General features: G+C 53.0%; 1 protein-coding gene across 1 annotated transcript; it reads right to left on the reverse strand.

The window, feature by feature from the left end:
- Positions 1 to 151: 151 nt before the first annotated feature.
- On the reverse strand, positions 152 to 19,538 carry SLC25A42 (solute carrier family 25 member 42). The gene is made up of 8 exons (XM_084276353.1): positions 19,481 to 19,538; positions 11,096 to 11,218; positions 9,896 to 10,007; positions 7,670 to 7,695; positions 6,722 to 6,888; positions 5,978 to 6,094; positions 5,349 to 5,500; positions 152 to 4,957 (listed from the first exon to the last, which is right to left on the reverse strand). Exons 2-8 carry the CDS (start codon positions 11,177 to 11,179, stop codon positions 4,632 to 4,634), a joined length of 984 nt encoding a protein of 327 aa, XP_084132479.1. The 5' UTR covers positions 11,180 to 11,218; positions 19,481 to 19,538; the 3' UTR covers positions 152 to 4,631.
- Positions 19,539 to 20,340: the final 802 nt, after the last annotated feature.

A 20,340-nucleotide genomic window follows, 5' to 3' on the forward strand; every position in this document is an offset into this window, starting at 1 on the left:
TCGGGATGCTCCCAGGAACTCTGCGCACAGGAGACCTGGTACCCCCCAGACACCCCCACGCTTGGTCCCTCAATAAATCCAGGGGGATGTGCTGGGCCCCTCTCCCTTCCAATAGGAAACACCCTGAGCAGCCCCTGAAGTCCATTAGAGTTTTTTTTATTAAATATACATCCTCTCTTGGCACAAATCTTTAAAATATATAAACATTATATAACAAAGTGTCTTCACTGCAATAAAATAGAACTCCAGCTCCAAGGAAAGGCGTGGGAAGGGCCACACAGGGACACACACACACACACACTCACACACACACAGGGGGGGACACAGCTCGACCGAAGGCATCGGGCAGGTTTGTGCTGAGAAGATGCATAGACACAGGCAGTGAGCAGTGCTGGGAACCCAGCAGCACAGGACAGCTGAGGGGAGACAGGGCAGTGGGAGGAATCAGCCCCTACAACAGTGATAATGAAAAGATAAAGGCTGTTGGGTAGGACACCTCCTCCTCCTCCCCCTCCCCAGGCCTGCTCCAGGGTGGGAAGGCCCGTAACGTGGACCTCAGCTGCCCCCGGAGCCCAAGGACCCCGACAGGCAGCGGGGAAGCAGCATGGGGAGCATCCCACCACACTCCCTCCCCTTCCTGGGTTGAGACAGTGCTTCTGCTCAAAGTTTCCTTCCACACCTCATCTGCTCCTGCCTTAAAGACTCTGCAGGGTGAGGCTATCGCGCTCGAGTCCTTGCGGGCGAGAGGAAGCTCACAGGAGTAGAGTACCACGGCTCTTCCACAGCAGCCAAGGAGCTGCCTTGGGAGAGCTCCCACAGAGTACCAATGCCACACCACGTACCCACCCCAGCCTCCAGAAGCTGGGACTCCTCTCCTCATCCTCCCACCACGGTCCTGCCAACCACCAGCTGGCTTTTTTTGGCAGCTCTGCCTTCCCAAGGAAGTGGCAAAGAGCTCTGCATAAGTCAGCTTGGATCCCACCTCTGGCATGACCTGAACCGACCCTCAGTGCCTCCCAGAAGGACAAGGACAGGACAAGCTCTCCCCGAGCGACCTCCCCCAGCAAGGAGCCGCTGTCACCGAGCACGTGGGCATCATGGGTGGGCACTGGTGAGAGAACAACACGAACCAGCAGCATTTCACAGCAGGAAAGGGCTGGGAGAAGCAAAGGCTGGGCAAGGAGGTCAGGAACCTTTCTAAACAAACCCCAACAACCTTCTGCCCCATCTCCTGGTGCCTTCAAGGTCTCACTCCCACCCACAAGCATCCCTGCCCACAGCGGGGGGCTGAGTCTGGCTGCTCGGGCATCACTATCAAGGCTGCAGCTCTGTCCTTGTGCTGCCTTTCACAGGACCTGATCTTCTCCAAGTGCTTGTGCAGGGCTGAAAGTGCAGCACCAGGGGGAGGGAGAACAGACAAGGGGGGAAGAAAGCACAAATTAATGTTTGGCTGTAACACGTTAAGGGACACAAGGGAAACGTGAGCTGAAAGTGAAAGGGAGGAATTTGAGAAGAATAAAATGAAAAAAGAAAAGAAAGGAGGAAAAAAAGGAGGAAGTTGGGGTAGTGAAGAAGTTGTGAAGTAGAGAAGGACTGAGAATATTCCTGTTGGACTTGTCTCCTTTCTCAGAGCTGAAGGCAGTATCCAGCACACAGGCACCCTCCCTTTCCAGCCCCACATGCCTGAAACTCCTCGGGCACTCATTCCAGGAGGCAGAGATCTGGAACACGGCCCAATTCATGCAAGGATTAAGGGAAGGGAACACTCTGTTTCTCCCTTTCTACATTCAAATCAGAAGCACAAGAACCCCCCAAGCAGCTATTTAAACCAACTCAAAGCAGTAACAGTTTTGCTGGAGAAACAAAAGCCCCAGAACCGGGCTGGATCCAAAGATCTGTCTGAACAAACACTCAGCCTGCAGAACCCGGGAAGATGTGTTCAGCCAAAGCTCTGCAGAATCCAAATCAGGTGAAGCTGCCACTGAGGGAACAACTTCCTGAGCCCAGGGCTCCACGGCTCGCTTCTGCTGCTCAGAGCACCCAGACAAGCTGCCTGTACCGTGCTGTGGCTGCAAGGTGGGCAGTGCTGGGGGCCACCAGCCCAAAGCCGGCTCCTCCGTAGGCTTCCTGCTCCTTTGCCACATGACCTGCACTCCTGCTGTGCCAGACAGGACCACGCTGGGTCCCAAACAAGAGGCCAGTCAGCCAGTGTAAATCCTCTCAGTCAGGACCCAGCAGGAATTAAGCCACAGGGGTTCAGTGATGCTCAACACCTCCTGAGACAAGGTCTGCTGCGCTCGCCTCCGGCATGCCCTACCGCACTGTGGGGTGAAGGAGCCTGCTCCAACCTGGATGCCCCTGTCCAGCTTCCTCCCATCTTCCCGTGGTGCCCATCACCGTGCAGAGGGCTTGGGCTTGGAACCCAAAGCTGAGAGAGACACCCAGCGTGGGCTGTACACAGCCAGACTCACACACACACAAACACAGCTGCTGACACACCTCGCTGTGGGTCTGTACCTCACGACTGCCTCAGGATCTCCTCACTGGGCCAGACAAGACAAAGACAAGAGCAGAAGTAACCAGCTTCTCCATTGGAGAAATGAAATCAGAGCTCTTGTGAAGGACCAGGGAAAACTTCACCCCAAAGAGAGCAGCTCATCGCCTCCCATTAGCGACGGGAGCACAAACACAGACAGAATCCATGGCTGTCATCCCTAAGGACTCTTAAAACAACATCAGTTTCTTTAATTACAGGGTAAATCAGTAACTGCAGTCAAGTTTCACAACGGAGATCATCATTTGTAGGCTGGGAGGCAGGAATCACTGACTGAGGTTAATACCCCCCCATCCACAACCATCAGCGTGTGACGGATCCCACGCGCCCTGGGAACACCACCCACACTGACGCTGTACACTGGCTCTCCCCATGCCCACAAAGGGAAGTGTAGGTGCTCAATTCCCAGGGAAATATTTGGCATTAGAAGCAAGTCATGCTCCAGAGAAGTGCAAAGACGAAAGAAAGGAGAAAGCTATATCTACCAACTGTGCATTTCTCTCCATTCCTCCCAAATAAAGCCAAGACACAAGGCTCAAACCACAACAGCCCCAACACCTTCACCAGGGAAGGGCAGCTCTGAAACTACGGCATGTTTTGCCTTCATACCTTACAGACTGGATCAGCTGGAGAGGGATTATTCATCTTGGTTTACGTAATCTGATTCTCAGAGAGGTCTGAAGTTTTCTCTGACCTCTCCCGTGCTCTTTATTTACTATCAGACAAAATACCCCTCCACCAAATCCCTTCCCAGAAAACCCATCCAAAGGGAAACACCACAAGGTTCGTTACCATTCATTTTCAAATTGCCTCTGGAAACGACTGGCACCAGGGATCATTTCTGAAGGGTCAATACTGACGGTGGTGCCCAGGACCCAGGTGGTCCAGAGGAGCTCTAGGAACAGAAGCAAGCGGGCTTAGGTGTGAACTAACGAACGAGGTGACACAGCAGGCACCAAGAGACAACAGGGTTGACCAGAAGCAGGGCCAGCAGCATGACATGACTGCTGGACTGGATTCATTGGCCGTGAGCAGCCTCTCAGGACAGCCACGTCCCACGTGCAGCTTGAGATCTGTGTTCTGGCATCGCGCGTAAAGCGGCAACAATAATACTGAAGGATAAAACTGCTGAAGTTCCAGGTCTGTGACATTCCCTGTCTTTAGTGTGTCACCCCCACAGCCCCCCAGATCCCTCAGAAAACGCTGCCCCTGCAACCAGGACGGCGACAGAAGGGTCTGGGCAGCCCAAAAGCATCACTGCAGCTCAACCCCATCGGGTTTGTGGATACAGGCACAGCCCCAGCTCAACAACACTGAGAACTCAGGGAGAATCCGATTTACAACCTGCCCAGAACCTCCCTGCCCGGTCACCTCATCTTTGGTAACCTCAGAGGGACATCCCCAGCCAGGGGTGTGTTATGCAGCTCAACCCAGACACGAGAAGAATGTTTGGAACAGGGCAGCAGTTCCAGCCAGAGCTCACATTCAGCTCACAGGACAGAGCAGCCACCTGGACCTGTTAAATCCCACTGTGTCCTGTCAGAGGGAGACGGATGCTCACAGGCTGGAGGAATCTGGAATTCCCAAGGACTAACTGGAATATTGCACTTGCAGACTGCCTCCAGCTAACAGGCTTTCAGTAACGAAGAGCTGCCTACCAGGAGCAGTCACCTTCCAGACCCAGAGGTTCATTCCAAGCACCGAGTCCTCTCTTTCATCATCCACCACTTCCTCTGCCCACGGAGACCAGGTGAGGAGCCAGCAGCAGCAGCACGTGTTTGTTTGAGAGGCTCCGCTCCTGGTAGCCTGGTAAAACAGGAGGGTGAGGCAGCTACTTCAGAGGACTCAGTTCTGTAGAAGAACTTTGTTTAGGAAAGGATTAGTTTCAGGCCGATGTTTCCAAGTAACTCACTAAAAGAGGGGGGAAAAAAATAAGAAGTCCAACAACAACAGAAACCTCAAAGAAACAGGTAAGTTCCCAGCTGCAGGAGAGCACGTACAAAGTGAGGGAATGCTAGCATTGCTCTTTCTACACGTGCTGTACCTTTCCCCAGCAAGGGCTGCGGGGATTAAGCCACTACCTTTCAACATTAGTGCTGTGCTGTAATTTACGGAGAAGGATCTGCGTCAGGTCAAAGGTTGTGAAGCTTATTCCCACTGCAATGGGACCTTTGACCCAGTTCATGCTGAGTCCTTTGTACAAGCCACGGATTAGTCCCTCTTCTCTTATAATCTCCTGCATGGTGAGAAGGATGGAACTGTACGTGTGTCCCATGACCCCCGCCGTCTGCATTCGCCGGCGCACCACGTCCAGGGGGTAAGAAGCCGACTGGCCAATCAAACCTGCACAGGCACCAAACAAGAGCCGCTCCGGAGGGGATGGCTGCAGCTTCCCGCTGTGATCTGGGAAAGAAAGAGGGAGCAGAGTGTGGAAAGCTTTTTGTAATAAACATATGATAAAGGTCAAGTGGGCTGAGAGCCAGAGAGGGTACTGAGTGCCAGAGCTCCAGAGAGCTTGTGCCCAACTTGGCTGCCAGCTGACTCGGTGTGTAACCATGTCCTCAAGCATCCAGGACCTGTGTGTTCTGGCTCCTCCACAAGACAGAGACACTGCTTTCCCACAGCTTGCCTTCCTCATGGTCTGGAACTGGGGGCACATGGCACCCCTGACAAACACAGGACTTGGCAGTTATCTTCAGGGCCAGGGAAAGGACTTGTACCCCTGAATTCAAACATCTCCAGCTGGCCAGAAGCCAACACCATTTCATTTGAGAGCAAAACCAGTTGCCTTTACCTGCATGTAGTTTCTTTAATGTCTCGTAGGTGAAGAAGCTAAGCCCAGCATACGGAATCACTCCAAGGATGGTTGGGGCAAATCCCCTATACAATGTCTTCAAGCCTTCCTCTCGGGATATTCGGATGAAGACGTGGACGATATTGCTGTACCTAGCATGTGGACACAGGGAAACCAAATCTGTGCTGCTTAGTGACTGTATACACCAACAGGACTTTCTGAAGGATCAACGATTAATTAATTTGGCTGCGAGCTCATCAAACAGCTCACAGGGGATTTCAGAAGCCTGTCTGCCAATGGAGAAGCCGGTCCCCAGCTTTCCTGTAGCCCTACCACAACACTCCTGCCCATTAGATCTCTTCTGGAGGCGTTGTGCCAGCTGGCCTCCTAAAGAACCAGCACACAGGTTCACTGGTGAGAGTCTTTTGGCATTGATCTCCCTCCAGCCCCAGACTAACCAGGGCTCTGGACATTTAATCAGTGCTCAGACCCCAGCAGTAAGAGGTTTAATACACCAAAGGCTCCGAGCAAGAAGTGACCCAGAAAATGTGAATAAAGTCATCTGACCTTAAAAGAAAAAGTTCTGCATTTGATGGTGGTGCTTGTACTTGCTTTCATGAGGCACTTACATCTCCTTCGGCGTGACAGCCATTCGAGCACGGACCATATCCAAGGGGTAGGTTAGCATGGCAGCCGTTGTGCCTGCCAGAGAGCCAGCAATGAATCGAGGAAAGGGTGTCAGCGCTCTAAAGTAAGGTGAGAGAAGAGACCAAACAGATCACCTGGAGATGGAAACACTACGTGGCTTTTGAGGACGGCTCTACTCTATCAGCTACTGAATCCCTTCCCTGCTACTGGAGAGCGGTGGGTGGGGGCTGGAGCAGCTGCGGTTTGCCACAGCCACCCAAGACACAGGTCTGGAGAAGGATCTGCTGGGGACAGCAAGCCTGACTTGGGGTGCCTCAGACACTGTGAGCCCAAGAGCCCAAGAGCTCAGGCCACACGCACAGCTCGGACAGCAGCACAAGGCTGGATCTTGTTGCTTCCCCTGCAAAGAAAAGCTCTTTGTTTTGCCTGCCCACGCTCAGCACAGTGAAGTGCTAACTCGATGTCTAGGCCACTTCTTGCTCACGCCTCTAGAAGACAGGGTCACCTTCTCACAAAGATCTCTGCTGTGCCAGACCAGAAGCCCAGCCCTTTGCTCAGCCCCCTCACACCCCCCGTGCTGCAAAAGCATCTTGCGAGGGACCTGCAGAACTCTGCAGCAACAGAGCCTCCTGCTCAGCAGGGAAACACGCTCCCTCCCTGCAGCCTACGGTCCCACAAACTGCACCATCCTCCTCTGCCAGGATCAGAGCCACGGTGCATCTTACTTTCCCTGGAAGCCGTAGTAACTCCCCAGGAGCTGCTTGTACTCCTCGTGCGCGCAGAACTGGATGGCGGCGTACGGGATGACACGGACCATGGTGGCTGAGTTCCCCCTCCAGAGACTCCAGAAGCCTTCGTTGAGGTAGGTGCGATAAATCAGCCTGTAGGCTTCCTGCAGGCAACCCATCAGAGGTCAGACAGGGGGATCCTGATAAGAGGGACTCCAAACAATAAAGGGGGGAAAGGTGACCCTATAGCTTAACCTCTCCAAATCCTCCTTCCCACCCCAGCCACAGTGAGCCAGTATCAGCTGTTTACACTCGTAACCCTGACTCCAGGATAAGACAACTAAAGAGCCCTCTCTGGGGAGAGTGAATCAGATACATCAGAGGGAGAAAGAACTGGAGCCAGGAACAGGGAGTTTTACATTCAGGACATCTTCATTTTCCCTCCCAGGGCAAGGCACAGAGCTGGCTTGCTGCTGGCACAAACCATTTCTCAACCCAAATTAATCTTCTTAGTATAAGACAGAAACATTTGGATTACGCATATTAGCACAGCACACGTGGAACAGCTGTGATGCACATGCAACAAGATGTTAGGCTCCCAAATTCAAGCTTCCTATGTGCTCTGAAACAACTCCAATGGTGGATGGGGAAAGAAAGCAACTGCTGGAGGAGAAAGTCTAATAAAACAAGGCCCAGAGTGATGCCACAACATTTACTGTCACATCACAGGAGCATTAACAAGGACTGAGGCCCCTCTGTGCTCGACACTGGACAAGAACATGACTGAGTTTCCAGCTTTTCCCTCTATGCTCCTTTCACTGTGAGTGTTGCTAATAAAACTCAAGCAAGAAAGTGAAAATAAATACACAGAGACGATGCTGTCAGGGCTGTTACTACCATTAATCAAACGTTACAGGTCAACACAAGACAGACACATCACCTCACCTTGGCAGAAAATCTTTTTGAAGACACTAGAAAGAAAAAAATGAGAATTAGGCCTCACAATACATTTAGATGGATCAAATAAACCATCCAGGGATTTTATCTAAGGGGTAAAAACAGAAGCAGAGGGATTAATGCAGCAGAAAACAAGAAGTTCTTTACGATAAACAAAGGCTTTCCAGAGGTATGTGCTCCCAAACTCTCTTCAGCACATGAGTTCATTTTTCCACCTACTGTTATGAAAACACTCAGTTTCTGTCACACTTCCTACTTGAAAGCACTAAAAATAAACAAGTAACTGAAGAAAAAAAAGAAAGAAACCAAACAACCCTGCACTGCCTGCTTGGTTTAGTGGAGCATTTCCACACTGAGTTCCAGCCCAATGCCAGCACCCAGCATAGGACAGGTCTGTTTAGCTGACTCCACGCAAGAACAGCTTCATCCCAGCCCAACTCACATCAGCACTGGGTTTCTCTCCTCACGTCCATTCAGACTGACAGCATCTCTGTAACTGTGTAATGCACGAGGCATTTGGAAGCCAGATTTGTTTGGCATAGAGCAGCTCTGCTTTGTAACGTCCCTACAGCGGGGAGGAAACCCAGGCTGAGACCCGAACAGCGACGCTAATGAAACATGGTTCCAATTAAGTGTCTATTGCAGTTTCTTCCAAACCCCTTTGAGACTTGTAACCTCTCAAGTGTGTCAGACAATCGCATGCAAATACATGTTCACCACGCTGCTCCTTTATGCAATTCAACAATTTTTATTTAAGAAATAAATCCACCTCAGTAACCGGCTGCAGCTGGGTGTGAAATGGGGGGAGAGAAAAAGAGATCTTTTCCCCTCACACAGGAAAATCCTTCTGTCTCTGGTTTAAAGGACAGCCTTCCTACACTCACATAGCCCAAAGATACCTTCCCACTTTAGGGAGGGAAGAGAACCAAGAGCAAAAGCCCTCAAGAGAGCCAGAAGCCCACCAGACACCAAGAAATTGGTCACAATGGGGCATTTTCAATCCCATGTTCCACAGTGGGTTTCACAGCTCAGACCAGACAGGGCTCATACAGCCTAACAGAGATTCATATGGGCAGCTGGTGACTCACCCCAGCTCTGCAGTGTCCATCTCACCTCTGATCCTGACATCTCCAACCTCAGATGAACCAGTGTTTGTTCTGGCAAGCATCTGGTCGCAGCTGCAATCCCAGCCCAGGCTTTAGCTCCCCACAGCTTCATCTCCCTGATCTACATCCCCACTATCCCAGGCCTCAGCCCCTGCTATGCTGAGAATTAAAATCATGTCAAATGAAAGTCAATTCGAAATTAAATCTCATCCAGGGATTAAATTAAACCCACCCAATTCATTTAATCTGGGATGCCAACCAGATTTAAACTCCTGGATGCCTGCTGCATTAGCAGACTGTGCGCATCCCCTCCCCCCCTCCAACAGTGTCAGTGTAGCTGCCAGTTCTGCACTGGAACACGGGGCCTGAACAGAGCTCCTGATGGGGCTGAATCCCAAATCCTGAGAGCCTCCTATTCCCATGAGTTTTGTTTCCAGCCAGACCCTTTACGGGTTCCGAAAAGGGCGCTGCTGAGATGAAGCTGGGTGTGCCGGCTCCAACGCAGCACCCTTCATTGTTAACTCCAACTCTAACCAGGGCAGTTCAGCTGCCACACAGTGCAAACCCCAGCCTCTAGCAGGGAACTCCAGCGGCTCTGCTACCTCCCTCTGGCACCACCACATCTCCCTAGGGTGCTCCTTTCTCCTCCACACCTTATTTCTCCAAACTGAGGAGCAGACACAGAGACACAGAGCGTTACCGATTGCCCCCTCAAACGCTGCCTTCACAGGGGCTATCGCCTCTGCAGACCAAAATTCTCCCTTCTGCCACAGAACAGACATGGGCAGCCAATGTCCATGAGCACCAGGCACCGTCTCTAGCCTGCAACACCCACATCTGTGTTACAATAGGACAGCAAAACTCTTGCTGACTACCTGGAGGCCTGGATCCCACAGCATGGGCCAGCCACACACAACAGCACCTGTGATAATCCTGGTGAAACAACAGGTTTCCAGACTCAAATCTGTGCAGGAACGTTGCTGTTCTGTCTGCAGCCTGAAGGAAGGCAGAGCACTGGAGAACAGCCTGGCTGGGCAGGTCAGAGAAGCTGGTTTGGATTCTGCTAGTGAGAAAGTAAAGGCACGTTGCAAAGGCCAATGTGACTCACCTTGAAACATGATTTTTGTCCTATCCAGTGGAGCTACTGCAGTTTTAGCAACAGCACCAGCCAGTGCACCAGACATCAGGGAGTTGAGTACTTTCTTCTTCTCCTGGTTACCCTGGAACAAAGCATTGCTCAGCGTGACCATCAATCCTAAGCACAAGCTGTAATGTATTACCTTTGTGGCAGCATTTACTCCCCATCTCAAGCACTCAGGTCAAAAATCTCTTCGAAATTTCAAGCAAGCTCCCAGTCAGACAGCGAAGAACAAAGATTAGACTCGTCTGCCAAGATGCAAAGTTCCAAGGTCTGCCACGTCTTACGTGTGCTGGCTTCTCTCTATTAGATTTCTAAGAGCTAAGCCATCACCATGATTTAGCCACCTGTAGAAGGTTAAGTTTCTTCCTTGCCCTTCAAGTAACACATGAGCCCTATTTCCACATTGTTCCCCAGATCCTAAGAATAAAACCAGACAGGTTTCCTACCATGATAAATGAAATGGAAGCGGTTTTGTTATTGACATCCCTGCCACAGCTCATGTTTATAAAGCAGCTATCTTGTCGTAACACATGGGCAGAAAGCAAGTAAACGGCCTGAAATCTAACACCATGAAGGTTACGGACTGACAGACAAGTCAAGACAAGGCTTAAGGATGTTAACTTTTGATATGCTTTGTGTCTTCATGGAGAAGAGGAGGTAACTTTTTTTCCCCTTCCCCCAGAATGTTTCACAGCCAAAGAGTTAATTTTTATTAGCAAAACACACGGTCCAGTGCAGTTTTCCATTCCAGTCTCTGCCTGCCTGGTGCTCAAGGCAAGGGCAGCCATGCAAAGGCTGAACTTTGGCCTGAGTTCTGGTCTCAATCAGATCTGGGTTCAGCATCCCTCTGTGTTCCCAGCAGATGTCCAGGGACTGCAGCAAGAGCAGAGGAATCCAGACTCACGTCCTTCTTCCCAGCTCTGCCACTGAAGACATAACAAGACATAGCCTTGAACAAGGCACAGGGCCCTGCCTGCCTGCCAGCCGTGAGCGATGCCCAGCCTCTTCCCACAGGGCTGGAATTGCTCAGCTACCCTCAGAGGAAGGAAAAGTTCCATATTATGTGCCCTGCACGTACACGAGGGCTCTTTCAAGCCTCCACAGCCCAAACCCCACACAGCTCTTCTCTCAAACCACTGCACATACTCAACAGCCTCCTGCTCTTACCTCTGACGGGAGGTGGGTTGGTGTAACTGGCTCCACATCCTGCTGTTTGAAATCCACTTGACCTTCTCTCACACCATTACCCATACCAGTTGCACTTGCAGGTGGGCAGAAGAGCTACGGCTCCTCGATTGAAAACAAGAACAGAGCAAGAATGAGTGTCCAAAGCAGGGGATATGCAGGGAGTACAGAGCTTGTGCAGGAAGGAAGAGCAGCCTGCTTCTCCCAGGGCCGTTTTTGGTAGGAACACCCCAACCCAAGCTCCCAGTGAGGAGCATTTCCAGGATCCCAATGCCATTTCCAGGATCCCAATGCCATTTCCAGGATCCCAGCGCCATTTCCTTCCTTTAAGGCACAAGTATGTGTTTGTGGGGACACAATGTGGACAACCACATTCAGTCTTTTTGGGTCACAAGGAGCTCAGCTGCGAGTCACAACATCGATAGAGCCACGGTTTCTAAAGAGGAGGGAGAAGAATCCCATCCTGCTCTGCCCACTTCCATCGCTTGCCACGAGGATCTTGGTTGATACTCAGTCTGACTGCTGAGCACCCAGATACTGGAGAAGGCACGGAGAAATTTAAAACCCAGCCCTGGAAAATGGAAAAAATAGTCCCGGGGTAAGTCCTGAAAGCCTGCTGTAAGCAACTGGAGGATATTTTAGGAAATTGATAGATCCAATGGCTCACACGTGCCACAGAGGCTCTTTGGATGAGGCCAGTGATCTGACTGAAGGCAGCACACCAGTCATCTCCCAAGTCCCTTCTCCTCACTGCACAGTGACTCCGTGCGGGTCTTGCTGCCACACGTGCTCTCGCTTGCCTCACGGAAGGCAAGGTCAGCCTAACCTCAGCTGCAGAGCATAACTGATAATGATAATGCTTTATATAGCAGCTATCACTTTAGTGGCTCTTCCTAATGCTTCAGATCTCATGATGCAGTTTGTAAAGCCTGGGCTAGCAGAGAGGCGGCCTCAAAGCCACCTGAGCCTGTTCCCAATCCGGGTGTGGAGCAGCCAAGTTTTCTGAGCAACAAGCCTGCTCAGATAGCCCCATTTCCATTCTCTGGGCCTCCCTTCCTGCTCCCAAACTGCTCCCAGTCCTGCCACAGCCCTCTCATGTGTCCTCCAGCAAGTTCCTTCAGATCTGCGCCCCTCCGATGCCCGGGAAGCCTCGGGCAGGAGAGCTTGCTCACTTGGAAATGCCTCCTTAAGGCTTGTTGTTGGGTTTTTTTCCCCCTTTTTAACAATCTCCAGATATTATATGCTTGTCAGCACCTTTCATACTTGCTGACCTATTTTTTTCCCCCAACATCCCTCTCATAAATTAGTGCCAGACATCACTTTCAAAGCCCCTTGGCTGCAGCAGGGATGTTAACGCAGAGCCAGAGGCAGAGCAGCTCTGTCTGTACCCGTGCATGACCGATTTGTGATGATGAAGCTTTGCCTGACCCATGCACCCCGTCCAAAGGAGGACAAACACACCTGGGTGTCTCAAACGCCAGGCATCACTCGCTGGAGCTCTGGGAAGACACATCGATGCCTTTACAACTCTCCAGGGCGTTTTCCAGGAGAGGAGATTACAGGATGTTGCTCAGAGAGTAATAACTCAAAAACTTTAATGAAAGGTTAACACCTGATAGTCCAAAGCACAACCTGGACAGCACCATCCATGGCTGCTGAGCCACAGAAGCTTGGTCACATCAGACCACGTGGAAAAACCCTCCTGAGGCCAGAGATGATTCATAACACGACGGAGCCGAGCGCTGCACTGGATCGCTGTGCACAGCACGGGCTGTGGATTAGTGCTAATTACTCTCTGCAGTTACTTCCTTCCCTTCTTATCTACCTGGAAAACCCGCCGTAAACCAACGCCTTCCAGCAGCAGCGCGAACGCAATCACGGGCAGAGACGTTACCCCCAGCCACCCCCCAGCAAGAAATGTAGGTCACGGTATCAGATTCGTCTGCACCAAAAATAAACCCACAAAAATAGACATTGTGCTGAAGAGCTTAGCCATGTAATATGCAAATTGGCTTTAAAACACGATTTTGAAAGGTGATTGAGAAAGAGATGACTACGAGGCAATTTTTAAAACTAAAGCCATGGCATTAAGCCTGGACTGATTTTAGAACATGCACATGAGTGAAGGCGATACCTTCACTTTTACTCATTTACTCCATGATGTTCTCTGTGAGCCTGGTCTGGTCAGAGCAATCCTGGTCAGAGGAATCCTGGCCTGATGCCCTGACTGTACAAACACCTGTCTGTACGCTCAGCTCCACGCACTGAACTCTGCATGACCACAGGCTCGACCCTCGCAGAGGCCCAGGCACACGAATAACCTTTATCATTTCCACTCATACTCGCCCTCTGCGAAGCAGCACAGCTTTGTTTTAGCTTGGAGCTGGGCTGGACTCCGACATCAGTGAGTTATTAACCAAATTCTGGTCGCTCTGACCAGTGACACAGGCTGGAGCCCCAGGGAACAAAGATTTGCTCAAAAGTCTGAGCGTGGATGTGGCCACGAGGAGCCGGACATCACTGTGCAGGCAGCAACCCGACTCGCTTGTTAAGTAATCCACTGGGCCCAACAGGGACCAGATGGGTATCTTTAAATCCTGTGCTGTGCACAGCCCCTACACATGGATTATTTACGTTCACAAAGCCACAGGAAACAAAGCAAAAAGCTGTGGGTGAGATTTCTCTTTTTAGAGCACTCTCCTGTGCTATTTCTGGCACAGTGACACGGGCCTTGTGTCACACAGGCATCGGGATCCAGGCCCCGCGGCCCGGCCTGCTGGAGAGCAACCCATTCCCCCAGGAGAATGCATCATCGGAAAGCAAAACTGCTGGGGAAGGCGAGTTCAAAAGTTAACGAGGTTTAATGAGTAACACACGCTGCGCTCTTACAGCAAAACCCACCACGGTTTATTGAAAGCAGGAAGCCTTTACTCCAGCACCCTGCTTCCAGCCCACCGGAGAATACTGCTGGTAACTGAGCTGCTGATTCAGAGTCACAGACTAAAGCTTCTTTACCCAGCTGCCACAGAGGGAAGCTCAGGCCCTTCGTTTTGGGTGCTGGCATCTCAGACAAACCATGGACTCAGCAGCAAGAGTCTGCTCTGTGATGGTCCTGGGCGCTGCGGCTCTCCCCAAGTACCCTGCCCCTGCTCCAGCAAGCGCAGAAGCCTGTGTGTGCCATAAAACAAGTACCAGGAGATGCACAGAATACGCTCTGCCCATTAAAACCAGGAGCATTGTTAGGCTTTCCTTTCCATTCCCCCAGCTCTCTCTAGCGGCACTTAATGAATACCTGAGCAAGCTCAATCAAGCTGTCAAATTGACTCTCTGACAAGCTGGACGTTCTGCTTTTCTTGGTGGTGATTTTGATTAAAAGGACAGGCGAGACAGAATCAAGTTATTCAGATGATAAAAGCAACCTACTAGGAAGAATATCTTACAGGCAGGTGCCAGTTCATCGCCCAAAGCGGGTGGGGGTGCAGAGAAACACACAGCTCTAGCTGTCCAAGCTGCTTGTGAATCTGATCGAGATGCCATTCCAGCTATTTCATCTGAATGTATTTGAAATTACACAATCTTAAGATAATTAGTTCCTCAGCAATGACTTTGAAAGACCAGCATCACATCTGAGGAATAAGCACAAATTCCCCAGTTAGGGGTGTGCACAATTAAAACCACAGGGCAGATTATTATATGATTCTGTGGTCCAAAATTAAACCTCACCTGAAAGTTGGCTTCACAACACCAGGCTACAACCACCCTGAAATTCCTCCTCTACGTATTTTACCAGCTACACACACACACACGCTTCCCCACGGCAGATCAACACCACCAGCTTCCAGCAGCTGCTGGACAAAGGGAAGGAGGAAAATTGTTTGTTTTGGGGGTTTTGTTTATATATATATATTTTTAAAACCCAAAACTCACAGCTGATGGAGGTAGAAATCTCGCTGCCCATCCTCTCCAGGCTCTCATAACATCCTGACCACTCCTGCCAACAGCTGGGCAGACCCAAAAATACCTGTTAATGGAAAAATACCTTAACCACAAAAGCAAGCCTCATCTCTACAGTTTGCACATTACTACATCGTCAGAAGACAAGAGAAGCCCAGGCATCCAGCCCAGAGACTGGTGTGCAACGTGTCATTATGGAAAAACAAGTCTGCCTGATGCTCTCTGATGGAATTTAGACCTGTCCTGAACCACGAAGGTTTCTGAAAGAACGTCACCTGCCCAGGGTGACAGCGCAAAGCAAACAGCCCCAGCAGCTCTGAACCCCACAGCATGTGCTCGTGAGGAAATGTTTGCTTTCCTCCAACCCCAGCAGGAATTCCCAAAGCCGCTCGGAGTGCTGGGTGTGGGAGCATCCTGCAGACAGGGAACAGCAAACCCGCGGGGTTTCGGCTGGTGGGAGCCTCTCCGACTCGATGCCCACAGAGGAAACCAAGTCCTGCTGTCACCTGTCCCCGCTGGAGGAGCCAAGGGCCGGTCGCTGCTTCCAAGGAGGCAGAGTGGGAGTGCAGGGCACTGCTCCCTAAGCTGTGACACAGACTGGGACGAAGCCACAGCTCACATTTTGATTGCATTCAGGTACAGTCACCGGCGTTACTCCCTTCAGAGACATCAGCATCCTCTATCCAGTTCCCAGCTCCTCAGTTTTGGGGTGTTTCTTTACCGTATCGCTGACATCACTAATGAAAGCCTATCATTAAATTAGGGATTTAAAAAACCCAAGAAAACCAAGAGAGCTCACTCTGAAATTCTCACACGTTCTCCCAGGCTGAGGTTAAACAGTACCCTGGGAAGTTGCTCAATTAGGTTTCCTTCAATTGTTAAACTGAGCAATTGGGCCTGACACAGAGAGAGATGTGGTAAGAGCTGAGATTCCTGCAGCCTTAAATTCACCCTTGGAGCAAGAGCATCACAGAAAATCACAGAAAAAAGGGCTGAAACACTCAGAACAGGGGGTGAACTATGACTAGACGGCCCCTCGAGGTCCATCTCGGCCTTCCAGTTTGATTAAGACATTAAAATCAAACCCGGCTATGCCCTGCAGACTCCGCTCTCTCCAGTCACATCCATCGTTCAGCTGCACACAAATCTGAGCCCAAAACATTAGCTGTGAACAGTCCACTGCACTTCTTCCCTCAGAGGTCTGCACAGGAACTATCAGCAAGGTTTTTAAAGAATCATCCACAATTTAACTGCATCACTCACCATGTGACGGTACCTGCAAGACTTTAGGGTTCCTCAAATGCTTTCTTAGCACAGAATTAATGCTCTTCCTGCCTCCCTAAGCCAGAGACCACTCAAGTCTGGCAGTGAAACTGAGGGTAAAGATAGAAATTCCTCAGGAGGTTTTGGATTATCTGACTGGTGTGCCCAGGAAGGGTTAAATCCCAACCTCCCCAGCAAGGAGACACGTTTTGAACTAAGCTTGGAAGGAGGCGTGAGCCACGGAGGAGAGAGTCTTGGCAAGCACGGGCAGCGCTTTGCTCGGCAGTCGCTACAAGACTGTTGCTGGGATCACCTCAGCAATGCTTTCTGCAGCCACAAACTGAAGACCAGGCCTTATCTGCAAGGCAGATAACAGCTTTATCTGAGGGGCAATGGAGCACTGCAAGGAGGGGACTGAGCACAGGCCCCTCTGCTCAACCCAGTCTGCTTGTCACACAGCGATCGCCTGCCTTCCTTGGGGGCCAGGACAAACCACCACCCAGCCACACACACACGAGGCCCCGAGCGTCCTCCTGGCCTGAACGTTCCTGTCACAAGTTATTTCTCAAAGGTAATTCCAGAAAGAAGCGACAACAAATTCCTACACGTGACCTCGTGGTCAGCAGGCCCACGCAAGCACACGCTTCCACAGGCACACAGGAGGTCCCAAAGAGAGAGATCCCAGCACAGTAATTATTGTTACTATTATTCTTTTTAAATTCAAACGGAGCCTGTTTGGAATACACACAACCCCCAGCCAACCCAAGAGCAACCTTTGCCAGGAACTATTTCAACACAGTATCAGATAATTACAATCTCTGCTCTGAAATGCCAGCAGTTTAAATTGCCTTATTACAAAAAGAAAAGAAAAGAAACAACCAAAATCTTGTGTCCTGCCAAGCAGGTGTTGTCTCCTAACAACGATGGTCTCCACACTGGCTGTATGGAGTGATGCTACAGCACCAGCTACTCACCCTGCTGCCTGCCAGCTCTCAATCACACAAACAGGAATGTGGAGTTAAGCATCGGCTCTGCTTAGCCAAGGGTTTCAATTAAGTTTGATTACCTTGCGGTAACCCAGGCCTAGGGGCACCAACACGACACAGACACCTGCATCGTTAGCCCCACAGCAGCGAGGAGCAGCGGATTTAAAGCACAACCAGAGAGCAAAGTACTCCCCCAGCACTCTGATTGCACTCCAGTTCACCTTTCCATGCAGAAGCAATCTCCTCTGGCAAGCCAGCCAAACCAGGAACACTCACCCATCACCTGGAACGCAGCGCTGTAGCCCGAGGTACCGGTACCAGGAAGGTACGAACCGAGTGCATCTTCCTGCACTTAGCAGCCAAGTTCCCTGACAGCAAACCTGTCTGACCTGTACCAAGCCTGTTGGCTTTACCAGGTAGCCACACACTGCTGCCTCAGCGCTCACCCTGTGTTTTACACAACCTCCTGAAGCAAAACTTAACACACCAGGGACGTCTGAACGTGCACTCCAGCGGCAGCTGCCCAGGTCAGGGACCAGCTACAGCTCAGGGTCAAGCAAGAAAGGAATTACTGCAGCTCCTGGCCTGTCTGGCCATGCTCCCCTGCCTGGGGGAGAGAGCTCCTGCTGAAATCCAACACCACAGCCAGCCCAGTCCCCCTCCGCAGCCACTTCCCTCAAGACCAGCCTTCAGAGGTCCTAAGCAATTATTTTGATTTGCTAGGGGAAAAAGAAAACAAGTGTTGAGTATCCACCTCTCTAAGAGGAGATAAAAGGTACTCATGAATCCAGTGCTGGTGTTTCAGACACCCAGTCGGATGGTTGTTTCTAAATCCAATCACCTGTAGGCTGTTGGTGTGATTATACCAACCCTCTGGTGCCCTTATTGCACGTCTCTCTTCCCTCTGCTGTTTGCCAACACCCACAGACATCTCTTCTGTTCCTTACACACACACACAAACACACCCTCCTCCCAAACCAGAGTCATTTAAAACCCCAGAAGGTTTTCAAAACACACTAAATTCATCACGCCACAGAAAAACATCGGTGGAGCATGCAACCACCAGAGAATGTCAGAGCTCTGCACTTAACGTGAGCGTGAAGCAAACAGGAGCCAAGCAACAGCAGCCTCCAAACCCACTCAGTGCTCTGAGCTCAATTAACAGCCGACAGGAAAAGGCAGCCAACACACACACACACACACCTTCCACTGCTCCAAACTTCAGGGCTGTGCAGGTTTGAGGCCAGGGAAGTACCCACAGCACCTGCTGCTGTGCCAGCAGTACAGGGAGATAGATAGATAAATAAGTGCCTGCACACAGCGTGGGCGGTGGGGACAGGGTCTGTTCACCCTGCACCATCCTTCACAGCGTTTTCCACGTGTTGCTCTGTGTTGTGGTGCCCCAGACGCCTCTCCCGTTCCCACGTCCGATGGCAAAGGGGGGAAGCCAGCCCCACTCCACAACTGTCTGCCCAGGCTGGGGCAGGGCAGAGGCAGAACACGCCGGGAGATCTGCGTTTAACGCCTTCCACACCCGCGGTATCTCCCTCAGCGGGACGAAGCGGGCTCGCCCGGTTCTCTGGTTCGCGTCAACTTGGAAAACAACCCCAACGGATCCCCCTCCCGCATCGCAGCGCGGGTCCGGACCCGCGCACTCACCCAGCCCAGCCCTGCCCGCCAGCCCCCGAGGGGACGGGCAGCCGGGCCCGCTCGGCACGGACACCGCTCGCCCCTGGGGCAGCGGGCCGGGGCAGAGACAGGCCGGGGGCGGCTGGAGAGGCTGACGGGTGGCCGGGCGGACGCGGCGGCCAGCGGGGCGGCCGGGCCGGTCAGCGCGACCCCGGGGCGGGCCGGGCCTGGGGCGGGCAACGCAGCCCGGCGGGAGCCGCGGCCGAGGCCGCCCCCCACCCGAGCTCCGCGCAGAAGGCGGCGGCGGCGAAGACCGGCCGCAGGAGCCGGAGCCCCCCGGGCCAGCGCGGGGAGAGGCGGGGGCGCAGCGGCGGCGACCCCGCGGGAGGCCGCGGCAATGTCACCCGGCCACGCGGGGCGGCCCGGCCCGCAGGGGCGAGGCCACGGCAACGGGCACCCGGGGCCGTGTCGGAGCCCGGGGCCGGTGTCGGAGCCCGCCGCGGAGCGAGGGACCGCAGGACCGGCCCGCACTCACCGGCTCGGCTCCGTTCCGCGCTCGGTGCCGCCTCAGCCGCCGTCTCCCCGCGGCCGCCAGGCCTCCCCCGCCCCGCCGCGCCCCCGGGAGGCGGGGCCGGCGCTGACGGGCGGCCGATCCCCGCGGCAGGGGCGGTGCCGTGCGCGGGGAGCGGCTGCACGGCCGCGGACGGGCGGCGGCGACGGCCAACCGGCGGCGGGAGGGGGCGGGCCGGGCCGGGCCGGGCGGGCAGCGGGGGGCCCCGCTCCGCGTCCCGGCGCAATCTGCCCTCCCTGCCCCGCTGTCCCCTGGGGCGCCGCGCTGGGCCCGGCCCCGGTGTCCGAGGGGGCAGCGCTCCGCCCGGCCGCCCCTTCACCCCGGGGCCGCCCCTTCCCGGGCCCTGTTAGGGGTGAAGCCCCCAGAGCACGGTTGGGAGCGGGTCGGCCTTACACCAGCGCTGGCTTAAGCGGAAGGAACCGACCCAGGGGTCGCTGGCGGGCACCAGGACGGGTCGGGCTTCTCGCCCCTCGCAGACCCACCGGCCTTCAAGAGCCAAACCCCCCCCCCATCTCCCCGAGCACTGAGGCTCTGCTGGCGCCCACAGGTCTTGGGACAGGGGGGTTTCTTCATCAGCTCCTCTCGCCTGCTCAGCCCACAAGGAGCTGGATGCCTCCACGGGAGGATTTTGGCCAGTAGGCCAGAGCAGTGCCCCAACACCTCAAGCTCCTCCTGGAGTGGGAAGAGAGGAGACCCAGGCAGCCTCTCCTCTGACCACGCTCCCAGGGCTAGAAGCTGTTCAAGAACACACTGACAGTTGGTACCCACTGGCAGAGCGCTGCAGGAGGCTTCACTGGCAGCCCCAGCAGCAAGGCACTTCCCCA

Source organism: Gallinula chloropus, assembly GCF_964237585.1.
Source record: "Gallinula chloropus genome assembly, chromosome: 28".
Taxonomy (NCBI): domain Eukaryota; kingdom Metazoa; phylum Chordata; class Aves; order Gruiformes; family Rallidae; genus Gallinula; species Gallinula chloropus.